Source organism: Oncorhynchus mykiss, chromosome 10 (assembly GCF_057628025.1).
Source record: "Oncorhynchus mykiss isolate SJ-2025 chromosome 10, ASM5762802v1, whole genome shotgun sequence".
Classification (NCBI taxonomy): Eukaryota; Metazoa; Chordata; class Actinopteri; order Salmoniformes; family Salmonidae; genus Oncorhynchus; species Oncorhynchus mykiss.
The window spans coordinates 50,352,567-50,374,118 of NC_143031.1; the positions used below are offsets into that span (position 1 = coordinate 50,352,567).

The window sequence follows — 21,552 nt, forward strand, 5'->3', positions numbered from 1 at the left end:
TATGTGACAAATAAAATTTGATTTGATTTGATTTGATTTGTTTCCAAACCCACCCCTCTGCCCCGTCTCATCGACGGCCAACCGGCGTACACGGTGAGCCGTCTAATGAAAGTTCAACCTTGGGGCAGGGGGTTCCAGTACCTGGTTGACTGGGAGGGTAATGTTCTGGAGGAGAGGTGCTGGGTCCCCGCTAGGGACATCCTGGACCCAGGCCTCATCGCGGATTTCCAAAGCCGGCACCTTGGTCAGCCAGGTATGCACCCAGGTTGGACACCAGGTGACACCCCTAGAGAGGTGCAGGGGTATTGTCACTCCCTGATCTGTTTCACCTGTGTTTGTGCTTGTCTCCACCCCCATCCAGGTGTCGCCAATCTTCCCCTCAGTGTATTTATACCTGTGTTGTCTGTTTGTCTGTTGCCAGTTAATTTTGTTTCGTGAAACCTACCAGAGATTTTCCCCTTGTCTGTTCAAGTTCCTGTTTTCTAGTTTTTCCCACTTTTGACCATTCTGCCTACCCTGACCCTGAGCCTGCCAGCCGTTCTGTACCTTGCCACACGACACAGGATTATTGACCCCTGCCTACACTGACCCTGAGACTGCCTGCTGTTCTGGACCTTTTGTACCCTATCTGGATTACTGACCTCTGCCTGCCCTTGACCTGTCGTTTTGCCTGCCCTTGTAATAAACTTTTGTTACTTCGACACTGACTGCATTTGGGTCTTACCTGAAACGCGATACACTTGAAGTCAATATTACATGAATCACTCTTTATTTTCAGCAAGCTGGAGAGGTCAGTCAGTTGGATGCAGAAATTACCAGTCTGAAGTGAGCTCTATACATAGTGACTTATATGCGGCCACATAAAAACCAACATAAACATGATTCATCGGATTGATTCCAGCATATGACTGGCGCCATCTCCTATCTTAATTCATAGAACATATTCTGGGCGTTCTGCCAGATGGTCCTAAGGAAAGGGTCATGACTCCCTCATATCTTTACCCAGCACTGGCAGGAACCATGGATTGCTTATGACACAAAGACAAAATTAACATTTTCAATGCTATCTCATCACTACATATAATGATCCTGGTTTACTGTCCCTCCTATTAGAATCATGGTTTTACACACTGCACAACTATACAAATGGAATAGTCTTCTTCCTTCACAAGTGACAGTACAGACACAGTATCATAATATTTCTGAGAAAAAAATCTGAACACAAAGCATGCATGATATTAAAAAAGCTATGTAATATATGATTGTTTGTACAAAAAAAAAATCTTATTACACCAAACATATACACACATTGACCTAAATACAGTGAAACTGTGAAGAGGAAGACATCTATGATAATGTGACCTGAGGCTGTATCATGAACCTAGCACAATCTCTCATAGTCAAATACATTCAAAAGACACGCGCACGCACACACGCACGCATGCGCACACACACACACACACACACACACACACACACACACACACACACACACACACACACACACACACACACACAAACTGAATCTCTTGATCAAATCCATGTCAAATCCATGTAAAAACAGTTCCTAGTTCCTCCTCTGTGTCAGTGATACACAGTGCAACATTTTAGCTAAAAGTTTCAGTGTAACAAAATCCTACCTTGCCAATAGCATACTACGGATACAATAAGGCCCTCAGTACTGCACTACAAATATGAGCCCACATACTGTGCAAAACTATAGATTTTTTTCTCAAGTACTTGAAAACCAAGACCCTTCAAGTTTAAATTTACAGTACGGTGCTGGAGTCTTTCTAGGAGATTCCTCTCCTAGTTTTTGTGTCAGACAGCAAACAAACACGCTAATGTTCAGGATAGCGATACCTCTCCTCTTCTTTTCCTTCATTTTTTCTGCCCTCCATTCAATCAGGCAGGTGAAGAAATCTCTCTCAGACGTAGTCCTTCCTGACGTATCCCGCTGCGCCCCCGCTGTGAGGGGCGGAGTAGCCGGGGGGCTTGTACCTCTTCTCCTCCCTGGGGGAGCAGGAGCTGCACAGCATAGCCCCTCCGATCAGTAGCAGGGCTGCAGCCCCCCAGCCAATGTAGAGAGAGGCCCCCAGCTCCCTCTTCTGTGCGTTGATCAGCAGGGGGTTGTAGAAGTCTTGGATGATGGTGCTGGCCGACCAGGAGACAGGGATGAGAACTAGGATCCCGGCCAGGATGAAGAAAATTCCGGAGATGATCATGACTTTAGCTTTGGAGGGTTCATCATCGATGCAGTTGGTGCACTTGGCTCCGACGATGGAGACCATCACCCCTAGAATCCCCAGGGTGATTGCGATGATTGTCATGGCTCTGGCGGCTTGTAGGTCCTGGGGCAAGGCCAGGAGGGAGTCGTAGACCTTACACTGCATCTGGCCCGTACTCTGGGTCACACAGTTCATCCACAGGCCCTCCCATATGGTCTGGGATGTGATAATGTTGGCTCCGATATAGGCCGTCACCTTCCACAAGGGCAAAGCACAGACCACGATGCCCAGGATGAATCCTATGACGCCCAGGGCAATCCCCACAATCTCCATGCCCATCGACATGCTGGCTCCCTGGACTGGCTCTCTCCAACACCTGCCCTTCCTGGAGGAACGAGGAAGTGACTTAACTAAGAAGTTCTTCGAACCTGCTGAGATTCTCAACTTCCAGAATCCAGCACACAAATTCTAGAACTAACAGAGGATTCAGTCAAGCTGAGATTCTAATCAAAGACAGAAGATTCTGTTCCAAATCTGGAACTTCTTAGTGGTTCTTTGTGTTCAGTGTTCTTCCTTGTACTCCTCTCTCGCTCTCTCGCTCTCTCGCTCTCTCTTTCTCGCTCTGTGTGTGGGGGTGTGATGTAGCTAAGTGATGCTGCCACATAATCAGAGATCCTTTATACCCCAGGGTAGGCAGGAGAGAAGGAAGGGAGCAGTCACCTGGTGATGATGTCTCCGTATGGTAGAACAGGTGTCTTCAAGCTCTTCACAAAAACAATGACCTGCCCATAGATGCTACTGAGAGAAGTGGATGGATGGGGGAGGTGGAGGAGGGAGGAGAAGCATGAGAGATGAGAGAAGAGAAGTGAGGGAGGGAGGGAGGGAGGAGGCAGCCAGAGGGGAGGGTTTCACCTGTAATTTGACTGTTCCTTACAGGAACATAAGGACAATGACAATTACCCTGGCTTTGCCTGCTCTCTTTTTTCATGCCTTTCAGAAGAAATAATGCCCTCTAAATGTTGGGGAAAAGTATGCTAAATCATGTCTTCTGACTGGATTTACACTGTATATTTGAGGTACAGGCTGGTATAGGTGGGTCGTTCCACGAAATGAGTTCCTTTTGCGTAATGAGTGCCTTTTTAACATGAATAAAGACTTGCTAAAGTGCCAAACTTCTGCATTTGACATGTCCCTCCTTGCACCCTCTGTGACTTCTAGGAATATTTTAACGCACTTAACCGCACACTTTATCCAAGTTTTTACCATCATTGTAAAGCACTAGTTATTTTGTGGCTTTGACATAGTCATTTCTGAAGATTATAATTTATTTCATGTGATTAGCGATTCATTTAAGTCTGTCCCTCGTTTTAAGATCAACCCTTTTATGTGAACTGAACTCTCACCATTTTAATATGGTGAAACTCTTCATTTAAATAAATACAAATTCAAAAGAAACATTCAACATCTGAAAGTAAAATCATAGTGTGGATAAAAACTGAGTGGGTCATGCATACAGTAACACGTCAACCCTGTTACCCTGTTACTCAGAGATATACAGGCTTGAAATGTTTGAACAAATTACATTTTGTTTGTGAAGCTTGCATTAAATTGCCACTTCCTGGTGCACAGAACAAGCTTCCATTCTCCCTGTCACAGGGGGATTCATTGCTGATTTAGAATGAAATCATCAACCTTGGCACGGTCAATCATGTTACTTTATTTGGCTTTTAATATAGTAAAGTAATTTAAACATTTTTGAGATGAGAAAACATATTTTTACGAAGTGAAACATGTTCAAATTAAGTAAAATGATTTCTTATTATAACTTGTTTGTCTCAAAGGCACCAAATTGGTGGAACAAGTCAGGAAGTGTCATATAATGGTTTGAATACAGGTGTATTTCACACAAAAAAAGCATGTAGGAGGGGAAACCAGTTGTTGGTTTGGGCCTGTGGCTACTTATTTGCATGGATAAAACACACACACACACACACACACACACACACACACACACACACACACACACACACACACACACACACACACACACACACACACACACACACACACACACACACACACACACACACACACACAGACACAGACACAGACACAGAGTAATACGCCTTACACTGTGATCCCCCTAGACCTATAGCAAAGTACACAATTACATTTTATGATAGTGATTTCTGACAGCGGTCTCTTGGTCCCTTGACTCTAATGGTAATTATTCCATAGTTTGTATACTTCTTCCTTAGTTTGTATTCCAATTGGAATGTATTAATAAAAGACAATAAGGAAAAGGTTAACGTTCCTGTCAGAATTGGTGTCGCTTTATTATGTTAGCCTACTTCCACAGAAACCTGCTGGCTTTCCACAGCCAGCAGGTTTCTGTGTCTGTTCCTGTAACAGAGCAATTGTGTGTGCAAATATTCCCAGATCCCTGAAAACCTGCACAACTGTTTTCTGAGTAAACAGAGAGAGAAAGTGAGAGACAAAGAGCATAGACACCCTTAGCATACTAACTCCCCCACCTCTATGATTCAGAGGGGTTGGGTTAAATGCGGAAGACACATTTCAGTGGAATGCATTTAGTTGTACAACTGACTAGGTATCCCCTTCCTTTCCCTCATCTCTGTATCGGTTAGATACACACTCACATTACACGGCCAGGGATCATCCATGTATACCCAATGCCAGGTTAGAAATACCATAAAAAATGTCACCCACACTTTCAATTGTTGTCCGTCATAAGTATAACTAATATTGAGTCACTTTTAAATCCTTAAGAGTCTATTGATGCACCCGCGCATCATCATCATTCCCGCGCATCATTCTTCTAAAGTAACATAATGAAAGAAATCCCCATCAAAATCTGTCATTTTAAGCTAGAGATATGGGGTTAAAAAAAAAAAAATTAAACGTTAACATTTCCTGAGTGTTTATATGGACTATCGTAGTAAAGGCCAAATTCAATATTTTATCAACCCTTTTTTTCAAAATCAAATAGTTTTTTTTACCCTTTATTTAACTAGGCAAGTCAGTTAAGAACAAATTCTTATTTTCAATGACGGCCTAGGAACAGTGGGTTAACTGCCTGTTCAGGGGCAGAACTACAGATTTGTACCTTGTCAGCTCGGGGATTTGAACTTGCAACCTTCCATCACTAGTCCAACACGCTAACCACTAGGCTACCCTGCCTGGATATGGACATCTTAAAAAAATGACATATGTTAGCTTAGTCTGCTGCTTTGGCCTTAGTTGTCCGTGAAGCACTGTTCAGCTGACAAAAGCAGTTGTACAGACAAACTTGGGGACACACAACAGTTATGCTGTTTGTGGTCCAGCAACCCAAGATTTGATGAGATAATGCAGCATTGCAAATACATCACAAAGGATATAGTGTAAAGAGTCATTTTGGGGGCTGGGCCACACTACACTATTGTTTATAAACATTTGTCTTTCTAGAACACCATATCACACACTCACAAACTGAAAACATAACCTGTGTACAATTAATTGGTTAGAGAGAGGTCTCAAATATCACTTTAATTTGTATCAAATGTAGCTTTACAATCGCCGCAAAGTTGGTTCATGTTTCAGTTACGTGTTTGGCAACGTTGGCGTGGGTCAAACAAAAACACCCTAATGATTGACTGACACATTGTGATGACGGCATGGTGCAGTTGGTGGGAAGGAACTGCAGCGACTTGAAGGCGACTTCATAAAAAAACTCCATGATTTAAAAAAAAGTTCATGTAGTCGATATAGTCAATCGCAAGTCAATTTTTATCCCCATAATGCAAGACACTTTGAAAGGCGGTGACGTCTTGACAAAAGTGATCCGCTCAAACACACCCACTCAGTCAGGTTGAGGTCACTCATGAGTTGAAATTAAATTGGCTACACCCCACATGATGTAGAATTTGAATATGAGTGACAGGAAGTAGAATTGAACTTCGTCATAGAACATGAGAGTTTCATTGAATCTGACAAGTCACACTTCCAGATACCAAGAATACAGAATACCACTTTTCTCTGGAAACAATGTTCCTATACTCTTTTAACCTTAGCGCTTAGAATACCCAATTATATTTTTTTCTGCAAACAATGTAGTTAAATTGGACCCTACCTTTGATATTGTGTTTTGTATTCTAAAGCTACAATCTGTGATTGGTGCAAAGACTTTGTGTACCTTTTGGATATAATGTAAACCCATTGATTCTTGGAGAATATCATACTAGATGCCTCATGAGCATAGAACTGCTGATCATCCCCATTATAACCCAAAAAACAAAACAGTATGGTTTAATGTCAATGTTTACAAACAATACAAATGTAAACAACCCATGTATCTACAGTATGAGCATATATTGCCATCCACAAGGATACACTGTGTAGTAGTGAATGTTTTAAGCCAAAAAATGGAAGCGCCAGAGTCAATCCAGGAACTAGAAAGCTTTAAAGACCACCTGTCGGATATGAAACATGTCGAAGGCAGCATCCGCACTAACTCCGTCATACGCCCGCTGGCAATGAAGTCACGGGCCCGGCCTTCTTCACACCACGTCACCAGCGAAGGAGAGTCTTTCACCTTGGAGGCAGTGGACTGTGCCAGGGACGTACTGAAGTCTATCCACAAAAACCTGGAGAGACTGGAGATGCTCCAGACAATCCAGCAGAGCATCGCAGAACTGACAGCCAGCTTAGAGTTCAGCCAAAAGGAAATAGACAAACTGAAGAAGGAGAATACATCTTTGAAAGGTACTGTACATACAGTGCGGAATGCTGTTGAGACAATTCATCTGGAGAACAGAATGCTGAAGGAGTTCACTGCTTGATATACAATCTCGGGGAATGAGAGACATTCTAATTTGTGGGGGGGGGGGGGGGGGGGGTTGAGACAGACAATATCAAACCAGAGAATAGTGGGAAAGAACTTCAGATCCTTCAGGTTTTGGTGGTTGTTGCTGGGTAATACGGACTTTCAGCTCCCTCCAAAGATTTTCTATTTAGTTCAGGTCTGGAGACTGGCTAGGCCACTCCAGGACCTTGAGATGCTTCTTACGGAGCCACTCCTTAGTTGCCCTGGCTGTGTGTTTCGGATCGTTGTCATGCTGGAAGACCCAGCCACGACCCATCTTCAATGCTCTTACTGAGGGAAGGAGGTTGTTGGCCAAGATCTCGCGAATCATGGTCCCATCCATCTTCCCCTCAATACGGTGCAGTCGTTCTGTCCCCTTTACAGAAAGGCATCCCCAAAAAATTATGTTTCCACCTCCATGCTTCACGGTTGGGATGGTGTTCTTGGGGTTGTACTCATCCTTCTTCTTCCTCCAAACACGGTGAGTGGAGTTTAGACCAAAAAGCTCTATTTTTGTCTCATCAGACCACATGACCTTCTCCATTCCTCCTCTGGATCATCCAGATGGCCATTGGCAAACTTCAGACGGACCTGGACATGCGCTGGCTTGAGCAGGGGGACCTTGCGTGCGCTGCAAGATTTTAATCCATGACTTTGTAGTGTGTTACTAATGTTTTTTTTTTAGACTGTGGTCACATCTCTCTTCGGGTCATTGACCAGGTCCTGCCGTGTAGTTCTGGGCTGATCCCTCACCTTCCTCATGATCATTGATGCCCCACGAGGTGAGATCTTGCATGGAGCCCCAGACCGAGGTTGATTGACCGTCATCTTGAACTTCTTCCATTTTCTAATAATTGCACCAACAGTTGTTGCCGTCTCACCAAGCTGCTTGCCTATTGTCCTGTAGCCCATCCCAGCCTTGTGCAGGTCTACAATTCTATCCCTGATGTCCTTACACAGCTGTCTAGTCTTGGCCATTGTGGAGAGGTTGGAGACTGTTTGATTGAGTGTGTGGACAGGTGTCTTTTATACAGGTAACGAGTTCAAACAGGTGCAGTTAATACAGGAACTGAGTGGAGAACAGGAGGGCTTCTTAAAGAAAAACTAACAGGTCTGTGAGAGCCAGAATTCTTACTGGTTGGTAGGTGATCAAATACTTATGTCATGAAATAAAATGCAAATGAATTACTTACAAATCATACAATGTGATTTTCTGGATTTTTGTTTTAGATTCCATCTCTCACAGTTGAAGTGTACCTATGATAAAAATTACAGACCTCTACATGCTATGTAAGTAGGAAAACCTGCAATATTGTCAGTGTATCAAATACTTGTTCTCCCCACTGTACCTCCCTCTCCAATTCTACAGAAACCATGCTTGCTGACAAAACCACTTTCTAGTAAAAGGCAATTCTGTAGGTTAGCTTCAAAAGTATCTTGAAGCTGACAGGATAATTATTTCAAATTGTATAACCCCAAACAAATTAGTGCTAAATACAAAGAAAACCAAGGCAATATGTGCGAAGAGCAGAATGAATAAACCACCCTCCTTACAGCTGACATTTGGCAGGACTCCCATAGAAGATGTTTCAGTGACTAGGCTGTTTGGTGTGCTGCTGGACAACTGTGTATCTTGGTCATCACACATTTCACAACTCTGCAACAAAATGATCAGCACCTCCTGTATGTTAAGAAGGATTGCCAGAGCAAATTCTGGAACAAATCTCACAAGCTCTCCATAGTCAAATTACCTCGTCTGGAGCAATGCAAGTGTTGGTGACCTGAAGAGACTGCAGATAGCACAAAATAAGGCAGCCAGAATGGTTATTCAATGTGGTTATGATTGGTCCTCCATAGAATTACATAATGCACTCAAATGGCCTGACTGATGTAACATGCGCAGAGAGATAGCGGTTGCTAAGTGCGTCGTTGGAGCATGTGTCGATACTGATAGGATCGAAAGAAAGGGGATGTTGCTCTCGGATCAGCATTCTCAATTCAAATCTTACATTAACATTGCAATTATTTCACAATGCTAACGACAGATCAGCTCCTAGAGAGAAATATTACCACCTATGGCTGCAAATATTGCGGTGGTTTATTCTAATGCTTATCCCTCCCAAAATCTCTACAAAATTACAGATCTTGCACATCACTGCACAGGTTAGGCTGCACATCATTAAATATATTGAGACAAATTACAGACAGTAGCCTACTAGTAGCAAAATATAACTACATTTATTGAACATTAAATATATTCCAATATGATTGAAATACTATATTTACATTTCAATGCAGCCATCTGTTTTTCTTTTAAGCTTCTTTTTATGTCGCTTGTTTGTAACCATTGCAAAGACATTGGAAACTTTATACTGAAGTTATAGGCTGTCATAAAGAGATGGATAAACCATGTGATCCTATGTTTAACTGATATATTCTGTGTATAAAGGGATGCAGGAGGGCAAAAAATCATCTAACAACACACTTAGCTGTTCTACGAGTGGTCTGAGGCAGGCGTTAGATTACTAGCGTTTTCAAGTGCAACGTTAATTCACGTGTTTTTGGGAAACAGCTTTAACGGTGCTCCTACGAACGTTGTAACGATGAATTTTGACTTAAGACGCTATTGGGAATCTGGGCCCAGTCCAGCATCTCTTAAAGTTGCAATATGTAACTTTTTGGGGTAACCCAACCAAATCCACATAAAAATGTGAGTTGTAGACCTGTCATTCTCATTGTAAATCTAACAAGAGGAGTATCTGTTCTATGTGTGCTATTTCTATGCTTTAAGTTAGTTTTTTGCGTCTTTCACTTTCAGTTTTGTACACCAGCTTCAAACTGCAGAAAATGCAACCTTTTTGGTTTTGGAAATTATATTTTACAGCGGTTAAATACTTGCTTGTTTTGTCACATAAACTGAAATTAGGCAAACTATTAGAATTTTAGCAACCAGGAAATGGCAGAGCGATTTTTGCATACTGCATCTTTAAACATTCCTGGATTGTTAGGGTTTTCTTCCGATGAAGGAGAGGTGGACCAGCGTGGTAATTTTTATACATCTTTAATAAAGATGAAAAACGAACAATACAAAAATAAGAAACGTAACACGAAACCCTAACAGCCTATACTGGTGCAAACCAAACACAGAGACAGGAACAATCACCCACAAAACACTCAAAGAATATGGCTGCCTAAATATGGTTCCCAATCAGAGACAACGATAAACACCTGCCTCTGATTGAGAACCACTTCAGGCAACCATAGACTTTTCTAAACAACCCCACTATACCACAATCCCAATACCTACCAAAACCCCAAGACAAAACACACCACATAATAAACCCATGTCACACCCTGGCCTGACCAAAATAATAAAGAAAACACAAAATACTAAGACCAGGGCGTGACATGGATGCTTTTTCATGTGTGTTTGAGGTCATTGTCCTGCTGGAAGACCCACAACCTTCAATGGAGACCCAGTTTGTCGACACTGGGTTGAGCATTTGACTACAAAACACATGATAATCTGTTGATTTCATGATGCCTTGCGCACATTCAAGGCCCCCAGTACCAGAGGCAGAAAAGCAACCCCACAGCACTATCAAACCTCTACCATCTTTGACTACAGGGAGGGTGTTCTTTTCTTTGAATGCTTCATTTGGTCATCAGTAAACACAGTGTTGATCTGTATTGCCAAAGAGCTCTAATTTTGTTTCATTGGTCCACATAACATTTACCCAAGTATTTAACTTGTTTAGGTGGATTTTTGAGTTCAATCAGGCTTTCTTGTGTCTCCTTCAGCGGTGGGGTGTTCCTATTTTTACCAACGACCAAAAGAAGTGTTCAAAGAAATGATCACCCTCTACACAATAACGTATGTGGGGAGGTTCAATAATGCTGTGAGGTTGCTTTGCTGCCTCTGGTAATTGGGGCTTGGGGCCTTGAATGTGCGCAAGACGTCGGGGCCTTGAATGTGCGCAAGACGTCATGAAATTAGCAAATTATCAAGGTGTTTTGGAGTGCAATGTTCGACCCAGTGTCCAAAAACTGTCTCTTTTGAAGGTTGTGAGTCTTCGAGTAGGACAACAATCCCAAACTCACATAAAAAGCACCCTGAAATGGATGAAGAAGAAACGCTGGACTGTTTTGGAATGGCCAGTGAAGAGTCCAGATCTGAATCACATCGTTACCTATGGTGAGAGCGCAAAACAGCATTTGGTGGAGGGCACCCCTCAAACAATGAAGAATTAGAGCAGTTTACTGCTACAGTTTGCTGAAGAGTGGGACAAATTGCCAGTAGAAAGGTGCAGCAAGCGTATTTGTCACGCCCTGACCTTAGAGAGCTTTTTATGTCTCTATTTTGGTTTGGTCAGGGTGTGATTTGGGGTGGGCATTCAATTTTCCTTTTTCTATTTTTAGTATTTCTTTGTTTTGGCCAGGTATGGTTCTCAATCAGGGACAGCTGACTATCGTTGTCTCTGATTGGGAACCATACTTAGGTAGCTTTTTCCCACCTATGTTTGTGGGTAGTTATTTTCTGTTTGGTGTTTTCTGCACCTGACAGGACTGTTTCGGTTTGCACTTTGTTTTAGTGTTCAGTTTAAATAAAAGTCAAAAAAAAAAGTCTGATTCTTCCTCATCAGACGACGACACCCATTACAGTATTGATGGTTAAAAGAAAGCATTTGTTGGCAGTTATCTTCGCCAAAGGATTTGCAAACCAAGTAATAGTTCCGGGGTGACAATTTTATCAATGCCATTTGTCTTTATTTTCTACTTCAAAATTGTAACCTTAAGTTTACCAAAATACAATTAGTTCTGCAATGTTGAAAATCCAGTAAGGTGTGGAGACCAAAAGTTTGTAGGTAATTTTTTAAGAAACATGCAAGGGTGCCAATATATTTGGCTGTAACTGTACACTGATATTTATTAATCAAACTGAAAACACAATATTGTCAGGCAGAGGTCGACCATTTACACTACAGTAGTAACACTTACACGTACCATCGAAAGGTTATCTATTTCAAAATAATTTACAATATAAAACAGAGCCCAGATTGGCTGTGCATTTTTATAAGAATGATGAAAAGATAACATATCGCAACAACAAAAACAGATTCATATTCCAAACTTCTTTATGAGCCGTTTTTTAAAAACAGGGTTACTCTATGGGGAGAAGATTTGCTTCCATCCCAACAATGTCTCTACTGTCAATGCTCGTTGTTCTTCATAGTTTATGGCTGTTGACCAGACTGTTTGGTTGAGCCCCAGTAACCCTGCACAGTATATTTTGGTATTTATGTATCATAAAATATATTTATCTATTTTCCTAGTCCTACTGCAAGTATCTTGCTTTGTTGGAACGTCTGTTGGATTGATTGGACACATAACCTATTTATCCACTGAAGGAAATAGTTTTCTGCAAACTGTATACACAACAGTTATTTACAATACAATACAAGCTTTGCAATGTCCTACCTCTTCTTCTCACAACAGTACAAAACCCAAAGGTTTCACATATTCCATGTAACATTTGGAAATGAGTGATTCAAACCACTACAACGAAGAATAGCAAACAAAAACAAAAAAGTTCAGATAAATATGATATAAACATTAAGTTCAGCTGTAGGTCAACTTGCCATGACGTTTTTTTTATCAGAATATCTATTATATAATGACATGCGTAGTCAAGATGCAGTATAATATACTGTATCTTGTAATAATTGTTGTCATAACAAACTGTATAAGAAATTATTAACTGGAGTTATTGTAGTTACTTCCTCTGGGAATGTGACTCATTGCCAATAAAAAGCACTCAGTTATGTTGAGTGCCTGACAACTGATAGTAAACCAGACAGAAGTATAAAACAACATACATCTTGTTTTGGTGGACTTTTTTTCAGTCTCAGAGGAAAAAGAGTCAACTTGATTAATGAGCTCTTGTCACCTTAAGCCGCCCTGTGGTCGATACATCCCCCTTTCCATGAAGGCAAGGATGAGTAAAATAATTTGCCCATGGTCCTGGTATATTTAAACAAACTGTTGAAACACTCCGTTATATTCTCAAGAAACCCACAAATAAACCGACATGTTGAACACCCCCCCCCCCTCCCCTCCTTTTCTCACACATAGTCTTTCCTGTTGTAGGAGCTGGGGGCCATGGACCTTGGAGCAGCGGAATACGCCATCCGGCTTTGGGGAGGGATTGAGTACCTTGTCATTGGTTTGTCTTCCTGAGGAGGGCAGCTGCAGCAGAGGATAGCCCCCCCCAGCAGCAGCAATGCGGCCGCGGCCCAGCCCAGGTACAGCGCTGCCCCGATCTCCATCTTCTGTGCCGATGGGATGATAGGGTTGTAGAACTCCAGGATGATGATGTGGGCTGACCAGGACACAGGCACCAGCTGGACCAGCGAAGCTAGGATAAAGGCAGCTCCGGCGGACAACACCACCTTGGCCTTCACTCCCTCCTCCTCGATGCAGTTGGTACACTTGGCTCCGATGGTCGCCACGAGGAGAGCTAAGACCCCCAGGATGATGGTGGCCATAGACAGAGCTCTGGCAGCCTGCAGGTCCTGGGGCAAGGCCAGCATGGAGTCGTAAACCTTACACTGCATCTGGCCTGTGCTCTGAACCACACAGCTCATCCATAAACCTTCCCAGTAGACCTGGGCTGTGACGATGTTGGCTCCGATGAAGGCTGAGACCCTCCACATGGGCAGAGCACAGCTCACTACGCTCAGTATCCAGCCCAGCACGGACAGGCTCACACCCACTAGCTCCAGAGCGAACGACGCCATCGCACCGCACTACAATTAAGTCTCACTTAGGATTAAGATGGCACTCCTCTTTCTCTCACGCTCCTTTCTCAGTCTCTTTATTTATTTTCTTCTCTTTCCCTTTCTCAGACTCTCACTTTGGCCTTATTTCCTTCTTCTTTCTCTCTCACTCTTCTTGGTTGTTACTATTTCTCACCTTTTAACCCCTCACACTGTCTTTCTCCCCTGTATGCAGTCCTTTTTTCCTTCTTGTCTCCTTCTGTCTTTAGCAGCTCACCTCTCCCTTGTCTTAGTATCCAGAAAGGAAAGCTTCTCAAAGTGTGTTCTCTGTGTGTGTGTGTGTATCTCTGTCTCTTTGCTTTCGGGTGAGGAGTTGTCCACTCTTATCTTGATATATTTTATTGCAGCTTGGTCAGACCCACCTAAGCCATGACATCACACATCAGGGCCAAACGATTAGGTGTTGCCTGGACATCGGCCATGTTTACTGCGAGGGTGTGTGTGTGTGTGTGTGTGTGTGTGTGTGTGTGTGTGTGTGTGTGTGTGTTTCTCCTCATAAAAGGGAGTAGTATTTATGGGTTAGCCATTAGCCTGCAGTAGCACTGTGTTCTGTGGTGTGTATTGGTGTTAATGGGTAAGAGCTTGCTATGTGGTTGATGGGTAACCAGATGATAAGGAGGCAGGGACACTGAAACAAAGCTGGTTAGGGTGTGTGTGTGTGTTTGTGTATGTGTATGTGTATGTGTATGTGCATGTGCGCATGCATGTATATGTGCGCGTGTTTGTGCATGTGTGTGTGTTTACTGTGGCCTACGTGTGTAAAAATGGGCTGCATGCTGACAATTCATTCTTAGGGACCTTTGAGGGTGTGCACACCTTCGTTCCAGCCCTAGACTAACATACACACCTGTTTCAACTAATTAACAAACCATGCCCTGAATACTTGAAACAGGTGTTAGGGAAGGGTTGGAGCAAAAATTGTGCTCATCAAGTGGTTCCCACACAGGAAAGGATGAGAAAGACTGATGTACATTAAAGGAGTCACACCAACACTGTACAGTCTGCAGCGATTGCCATTTTTACTGTCTTAGATTGGCAGATTGGTTGGCAGTAGTGTTGGCACCATACCTTTACACTTGTGGAGCAACCAAAGTCCACTGCGGCAGATTTAACCTAATAATTGAATAGCACAAATGGTTAAAACAGGGCATATAACAATTCCATTAGCACATAGCGTCTTGTTTGCTCTCCTTGAGCTCTATCTCTCGCTCTCTCTCTGTAAGCCTGCATGGGGGATAGGTTACAACATGCAATATAATATATCTCACATGCTTTGGGCCACAATACTCATAGAATTCTACAGGACAATGTCAGGACATCCGTCTTCGAGCTGAAACTGAAGAGCATGCAGCAAGACAATGATCCAAAACTCACAATCAAGTCTACATGAAAATTGCTAAAAAGCAACACATTTGAACTTATACTGTATCTAAGTAACATAATAATTTAAAAAATCCCATCAAAACCTTCAGTCTAATCCATCAGTTTAAGCATCTATGGTGGAAGGTGGCCGAGCTACAGCGAAAATCGCTCTTCTCACGAAAATGTCTGAAGTTGGTAGCGCTGATGTGCCACCTTCTGTCTGTAGCGTCCTGACCATTTGAGAGACAAACTAATATGACCCCATGGAAAAGTGAGACTCTCACGAACACTATGGTGTTCTCCATTTTGCTCTACGACCCCCACAAGTGTTACAGGTCTGAAGGTAATTCATACCAATGAATGGAAGTATGGAGATAGTTTTGTGCCAACAAAAATAAGGGGTTAAAAATGTGTCCAAAGAAACGTATCTCCTAGATATATTGTATGACATGCTATATATAATTTGACCACATTAGTGCATTTGTATTGCGACAATAATCCATATAAAGTACAGTCATTTGTTAAATTAGAGGGACATGTGAATGTGAAACCATTGTTGCAATACTATGAAAGACTGAAGTAATGGGAAATCGAATGAGAGATGGCTGATCTTCTTCTGTTGGAAGATTTGACACTGCATTTCGACAGAGATCATGTTTTTAGAGATAAGTGAGACTTTTTTGAGAACATAGAGATTGGCAAATCAGATATCATTTCCCAAACCCAATATTATAGGATATTTGTGAAGATTTAAGACCTAGTTTAGAAAGGCAAACACATTCCTTTTCAGTGCTATCCACCCTCAAGTGCTATCCACCCTCAGGTTTCTGTCAATGGGCACTTTTCAGCGGGAGCTTGCCCGATCGGCATATCACATCCCTCGATGAGCCAATGTTTTGGATGAAATCATTGGCAAAATGAACTGTAATATACAATTTCCATACACCATCACACAACAGGTTGAAGTCAAGAGGGATTTCTTTGCCATCAATGGGATTCCCAAACACAAACAGAGAAATAGACAGCACCCACTTCACCATTAAAGCTCCATCCCAAAACGAGTTAAACTACATCCTCAGAAAAGGCTTCCACTCTTATGTGCAGGTAATAGGTTATGTGATCTACAGAAATGCTGCTGAATCTGGTGGCCGTGTGGAGCGCACAACTTGTTCATTCTGCAGATCAGCAATGTAGGCTTATAAGCCTACAGGAGGGAGCTGTTGACGATGGATGGCTTATTGGTGAGTGTTGCCTACTCATTTGAAGTATATTTGCCATTGCTAAAGCAACTTGAACTGTACTGTTGGTCCTCTCTTTGTTGCTATGTTTAATTTTTACTTGTCAAATCACAACTGAGCAAGCCAAATTAAAACTTTGAGAATTTGTGATTTAAAAAAAAAAATTGAGGGGTTGGGCCGTTGTAGACTATTTCATAATACAGTGATGTATTTTCCCCACAGGCTTTAAAGGGATGACCATATGTTGTTAACCTTTAAAAGTCTATGCCATTGGGGGGATTATACGAAGGTATAAAGCAAAGCAGTTCGACACATACAACAACAGTGACACATGGAGTAAAACAAACATACAGTCAATAATACAGTATAAATATAAGGCTATATACAATGTGAGCAAGTGAGGTGAAATAAGGGAGGTAAAGGCAAAAAAAAGGCCATGGTGGCGAAGTAAATACAATATAGCAAGTAAAACGCTGGAATGGTTGATTTGCAGTGGAAGAATGAGCAAAGTAGAGATAGAAATAATGGGGTGCAAAGGAGCAAAATAAATAAATTAAATACAGTAGGGAAAGAGGTAGTTGTTTGGGCTAAATTATAGGTGGGCCATGTACAGGTGCAGTAATCTGTGAGCTGTTCTGACAGCTGGTGCCTAAAGCTAGTGAGGGAGATAAGTGTTTCCAGTTTCAGAGATTTTTGTAGTTCGTTCCAGTCATTGGCAGCAGAGAACTGGAAGGAGAGGCGACCAAAGGAAGAATTGGTTTTGGTGGTGACCAGAGAGATATACCTGCTGGAGCGAGTGCTACAGGTGGGTGCTGCTATGGTGACCAGCGAGCTGAGATAAGGGGGGACTTTACTTAGCAGGGTCTTGTAGATGACCTGGAGCCAGTGAGTTTGGCGACGAGTATGAAGCGAGGGCCAGCCAACGAGAGCGTACAGGTCGCAGTGGTGGGTAGTATATGGGGCTTTGGTGACAAAACAGATGGCACTGTGATAGACTGCATCCAATTTATTGAGTGGGGTGTTGGAGGTTATTTTGTAAATGACATCGCCTAAGTCGAGGATTGGTAGGATGGTCAGTTTTACAAGGGTATGTTTGGCAGCATGAGTGAAGGATGCTTTGTTGCGAAATAGGAAGCCAATTCTAGATTTAACTTTGGATTGGAGATATTTGATATGAGTCTGGAAGGAGAGTTTACAGTCTAACCAGACACCTAGGTATTTGTAGTTGTCCACATATTCAGAGTATGAGTAGAGTAGTGATGTTGGACATGCGGGCAGGTGCAGGCAGCGATCGGTTGAAGAGCATGCATTTAGTTTTACTTGTATTTAAGAGCAATTGGAGGCCACGGAAGGAGAGTTGTATGGCATTGAAGCTCGCCTGGAGGGTTGTTAACACAGTGTCCAAAGAAGGGACAGAAGTATACAGAATGGTGTCATCTGCGTAGAGGTGGATCAGAGACTCACCAGCAGCAAGAGCGACCTCATTGATGTATACAGAGAAGAGAGTCGGTCCAAGAATTGAACCCTGTGGCACCCCCATAGAGAGGCCCGGACAGCTGACCCTCCGATTTGACACACTGAACTCTATCAGAGAAGTAGTTGGTGAACCAGGCGAGGCAATCATTTGAGAAACCAAGGCTGTCGAGTCTGCCGATGAGGATGTGGTGATTGACAGAGTCAAAAGCCTTGGCCAGGTCAATGAATACGGCTGCGCAGTATTGTTTCCTATCGATGGCGGTTAAGATATCGTTTAGGACCTTGAGCGTGGCTGAGGTGCACCCATGACCAGCTCTGAAACCAGATTGCATAGCGGAGAAGGTATGGTGGGATTCGAAATGGTCGGTAATCTGTTTGTTGACTTGACTTTTGAAGACCTTAGAAAGGCATGGTGGGATAGATATAGGTCTGTAGCAGTTTGGATCAAGAGTGCCCCCCCCTTTGAAGAGGGGGATGACCGCAGCTGCTTTCCAATCTTTGGGAATCTCAGACGGCACAAAAGAGAATTGAACAGGGTAGTAATAGGGGTGGCAACAATTTCGGGCAGATAATTTTAGAAAGAAAGGGTCCAGATTGTCTAGCCCGGCTGATTTGTAGGGGTCCAGATTTTGCAGCTCTTTCAGAACATCAGCTGACTGGATTTGGGAGAAGGAGAAAAATGGGGAAGGCTTGGGCAAGTTGCTGTGGGGGGTGCAGTGCTGTTGACCGGGGTAGGGGTAGCCAGGTGGAAAGCACGGCCAGCCATAGAAAAATACTTATTGAAATTATCAATTATAGTCGATTTATCGGTGTTGACAGTGTTCCCTATCTTCAGTGCAGTGGGCAGCTGGGAGGAGGTGTTCTTATTCTCCATGGACTTTACAGTGTCCCAGAACTTTTGTGAGTTTGTGTTGCAGGAAGCAAATTTCTGCTTGAAAAAGCAAGCCTTGGCTTTTCTAACTGCCGGTGTATATTGGTTTCTAGCTTCCCTGAAAAGTTGCATATCAAGGGGGCTGTTAGATGCTAATGCAGAACGCCATAGGATATTTTTGTGCTGGTTAATGGCAGTCAGGTCTGGAGAGAACCAAGGGCTATATCTGTTCCTGGTTCTAAATTTCTTGAATGGGGCATGCTTATTTAAGATGGTGAGGAAGGCATTTTTTTAAATAACCAGGCATCCTCTACTGACGGGATGAGATCAATATCCTTCCAGTATACTCCGGCCAGGTCGATTAGAATGGCCTGCTCGCTGAAGTGTTTCAGGGAGCGTTTGACAGTGATGAGTGGAGGTCGTTTGACCGCTGACCCATTACGGATGCAGGCAATGAGGCAGTGATCGCTGAGATCTTGGCTGAAAACAGCAGAGGTGTATTTAGAGGGCAAGTTGGTTAGGATGATATCTTTGAGGGTGCGGCTTTGGGGTGGTACCTGGTAGGTTCATTGATAATTTGTGTGAGATTGATGGCATCAAGCTTAGATTGTAGGGTGGCTGTGGTGTTAAGCATGTACCAGTTTAGGTCGCCTAGCAGCACGAGATCTGAAGATAGATGGGGGGCAATCAGTTCACATATGGTGTCCAGAGCACAGCTGGGGGCAGAAGTGGTCTATAGCAGGCGGCAACGGTGAGAGAGGTTAGAGAGGTGGATTTTTACAAGTAGAAGTTCAAATTGTTTGGGTACAGACCTAGATAGTTGGACAGAACTTGGCAGGCTATCTTTGCAGTAGATTGCAACACCGCCCCCTTTGGCCGTTCTATCTTGTATGAACATGTTGTAGTTAGAGATGGAGATTTCAGAGTTTTTGGTGGTCTTCATAAGCCAGGATTCAGACATGGCTAGAACATCCGGGTTGGCAGAGTGTGCTAAAGCAGTGAATAAAAGGCTTCTAATGTTAACATGCATGAAACCAAGGCTATTACGGTTACAGAAGTCATCAAAAGAGAGCGCCTGGGGAATAGGAGTGGAGCTAGGCACTGCAGGGCCTGGATTCACCTCTACATCACCAGAGGAACAGATGAGGAGTAGGATAAGGGTACGGTTAAAAGCTATGAGAATTGGTCATCTAGAACGTCTGGAACAGAGAGTAAAAGGAGGTTTCTGGGGGCGATAAAATAGCTTCAAGGTATAATGTACAGACAAAGGTATGGTAGGATGTGAATACAGTGGAGGTAAACCAAGGCATTGAGTGATGATGAGAAAGATATTGTCTCTAGAAACAAAATTGAAACCAGGTGATGTCATTGCATGTGTGTGTGGTGGAACTGAAAGCTTGGATAAGGTATAATGAGCAGGGCTAGAGGCTCTACAGTGAAATAAGCCAATAAACACTAACCAGAACAGCAATGGACAAGGCATATTGACACTAAGGAGAGGCATACTTAGCTGAGTGATCATAAGGGTCCAGTGAGTAGTGAGGTTGTTTGGGGTCACGGCGATTCAGACAGCTAGCCGGGCCATCGGTAGCAAGCTAGCATAGGATGGAGGTCTGTTTTTAGCCACCTCGTGCATTTCAGTCGGAAGATTAGTGGGGTACCGTGTGGTAGAGGGGATGAATCCAATTGGCAAAATAGATATAGTTATAGTGACCCAAGAAAAATTGTCAGATTGAAAAATTGGCCGATCGTCCTATTCAGATAGCAGCTGATAAGACAGCTAACGATTAGCGGGCCGCAGATGGGCGTTCAGGTAACGTCGCGATGGAGGGGCAAGTTGGATAACTTCCTCGGGCAGATAAAGTCGGTAGTCCAGTCGTGAAGGCCCGGTGGGGTTCCGCATTGGCAGTAAACGGGTCCGGATAGGTGATTAAGTCTTTGTTCAGTCAAATAGAAAAAGATTTTAGATGAATGCTGATCAATACTTCTGAAGAGCAGAAGACTTGAATTACAGGCTGTCATTGTGTATGGCTGGTTTCCCAGCCACAGAAGCGCAGCAAGTGTTGAAACCGGTTCAGGGAACAGAACCGAAACAGAAAAATAACAAAACATTTCTAGGAACAGAAATGAAACCAGGAACCAAAGAGATCCATACTGTTCCAAAACAGAAACTTTATTTTAAAAGCATTGGAACCGGTTTAAAACATAATTTTACGTTGCAGGCATGTTTTTCTAGTCCCACAACAAAATGCAACAAAACGCCTCTGAAAAGCCCTCACTCTGACACTCAGAAACGTATTCCATTGTCTACCAGGAAGCTGAAAATCTTTGCCTGTGAGTATTTAGACCTCCCGCCCCTCCCCCACCCAAGAGTAATCTACTCTTCTGATTCAGAAGATAGGGAGAGAGATTATTTTATTAGCTTGAGAAGAATGGATAAACTTTTTCAATGTTAGTTAAGGATACTATAGGCCTAGTTATCACGTTCCATGTTGGATTTAACAACTACAAAAAGTTAAGACAAGTTTTTAATTATTTTGCCGCTCTGCACACATAAGCTTGTTAGCTAGCTAGCTCAAAGGGACGTTCAAAGTTCCTCCATAGAAGCCACTCTTCCTAGGTATAATTCTGCGGATCTAATTCATATAACGCATGTCATAACAAGACGTACAGTGCT

At 42.9% G+C, this 21,552-nt stretch overlaps 2 protein-coding genes and 1 long non-coding RNA gene across 3 annotated transcripts in view; 1 reads left to right on the plus strand and 2 right to left on the minus strand.

Moving 5' to 3' along the window:
• The window catches only part of LOC149980048 (uncharacterized), a 242,647-nt gene that overhangs the window by 11,534 nt on the left and 209,561 nt on the right, over positions 1–21,552 (plus strand). The window lies entirely within an intron of this gene.
• On the minus strand, positions 753–3,061 carry LOC110534205 (claudin-4-like). The gene has a single exon (XM_021618925.3). It carries the CDS (start codon positions 2,571–2,573, stop codon positions 1,929–1,931), a length of 645 nt encoding a protein of 214 aa, XP_021474600.2. The 5' UTR covers positions 2,574–3,061; the 3' UTR covers positions 753–1,928.
• LOC110533140 (claudin-4-like) lies at positions 10,141–15,091 on the minus strand. Its single transcript, XM_036933319.2, has one exon. The coding sequence runs from the start codon at positions 13,887–13,889 to the stop codon at positions 13,215–13,217; it is 675 nt and encodes a 224-aa protein (XP_036789214.1). The 5' UTR covers positions 13,890–15,091; the 3' UTR covers positions 10,141–13,214.

Excerpts from the sequence above, each read along its gene's own strand:
- LOC110534205 (XM_021618925.3), bottom strand. The coding sequence starts at position 2,573 with ATGTCGATGGGCATGGAGATTGTGGGGATTGCCCTGGGCGTCATAGGA.
- LOC110533140 (XM_036933319.2), bottom strand. The coding sequence starts at position 13,889 with ATGGCGTCGTTCGCTCTGGAGCTAGTGGGTGTGAGCCTGTCCGTGCTG.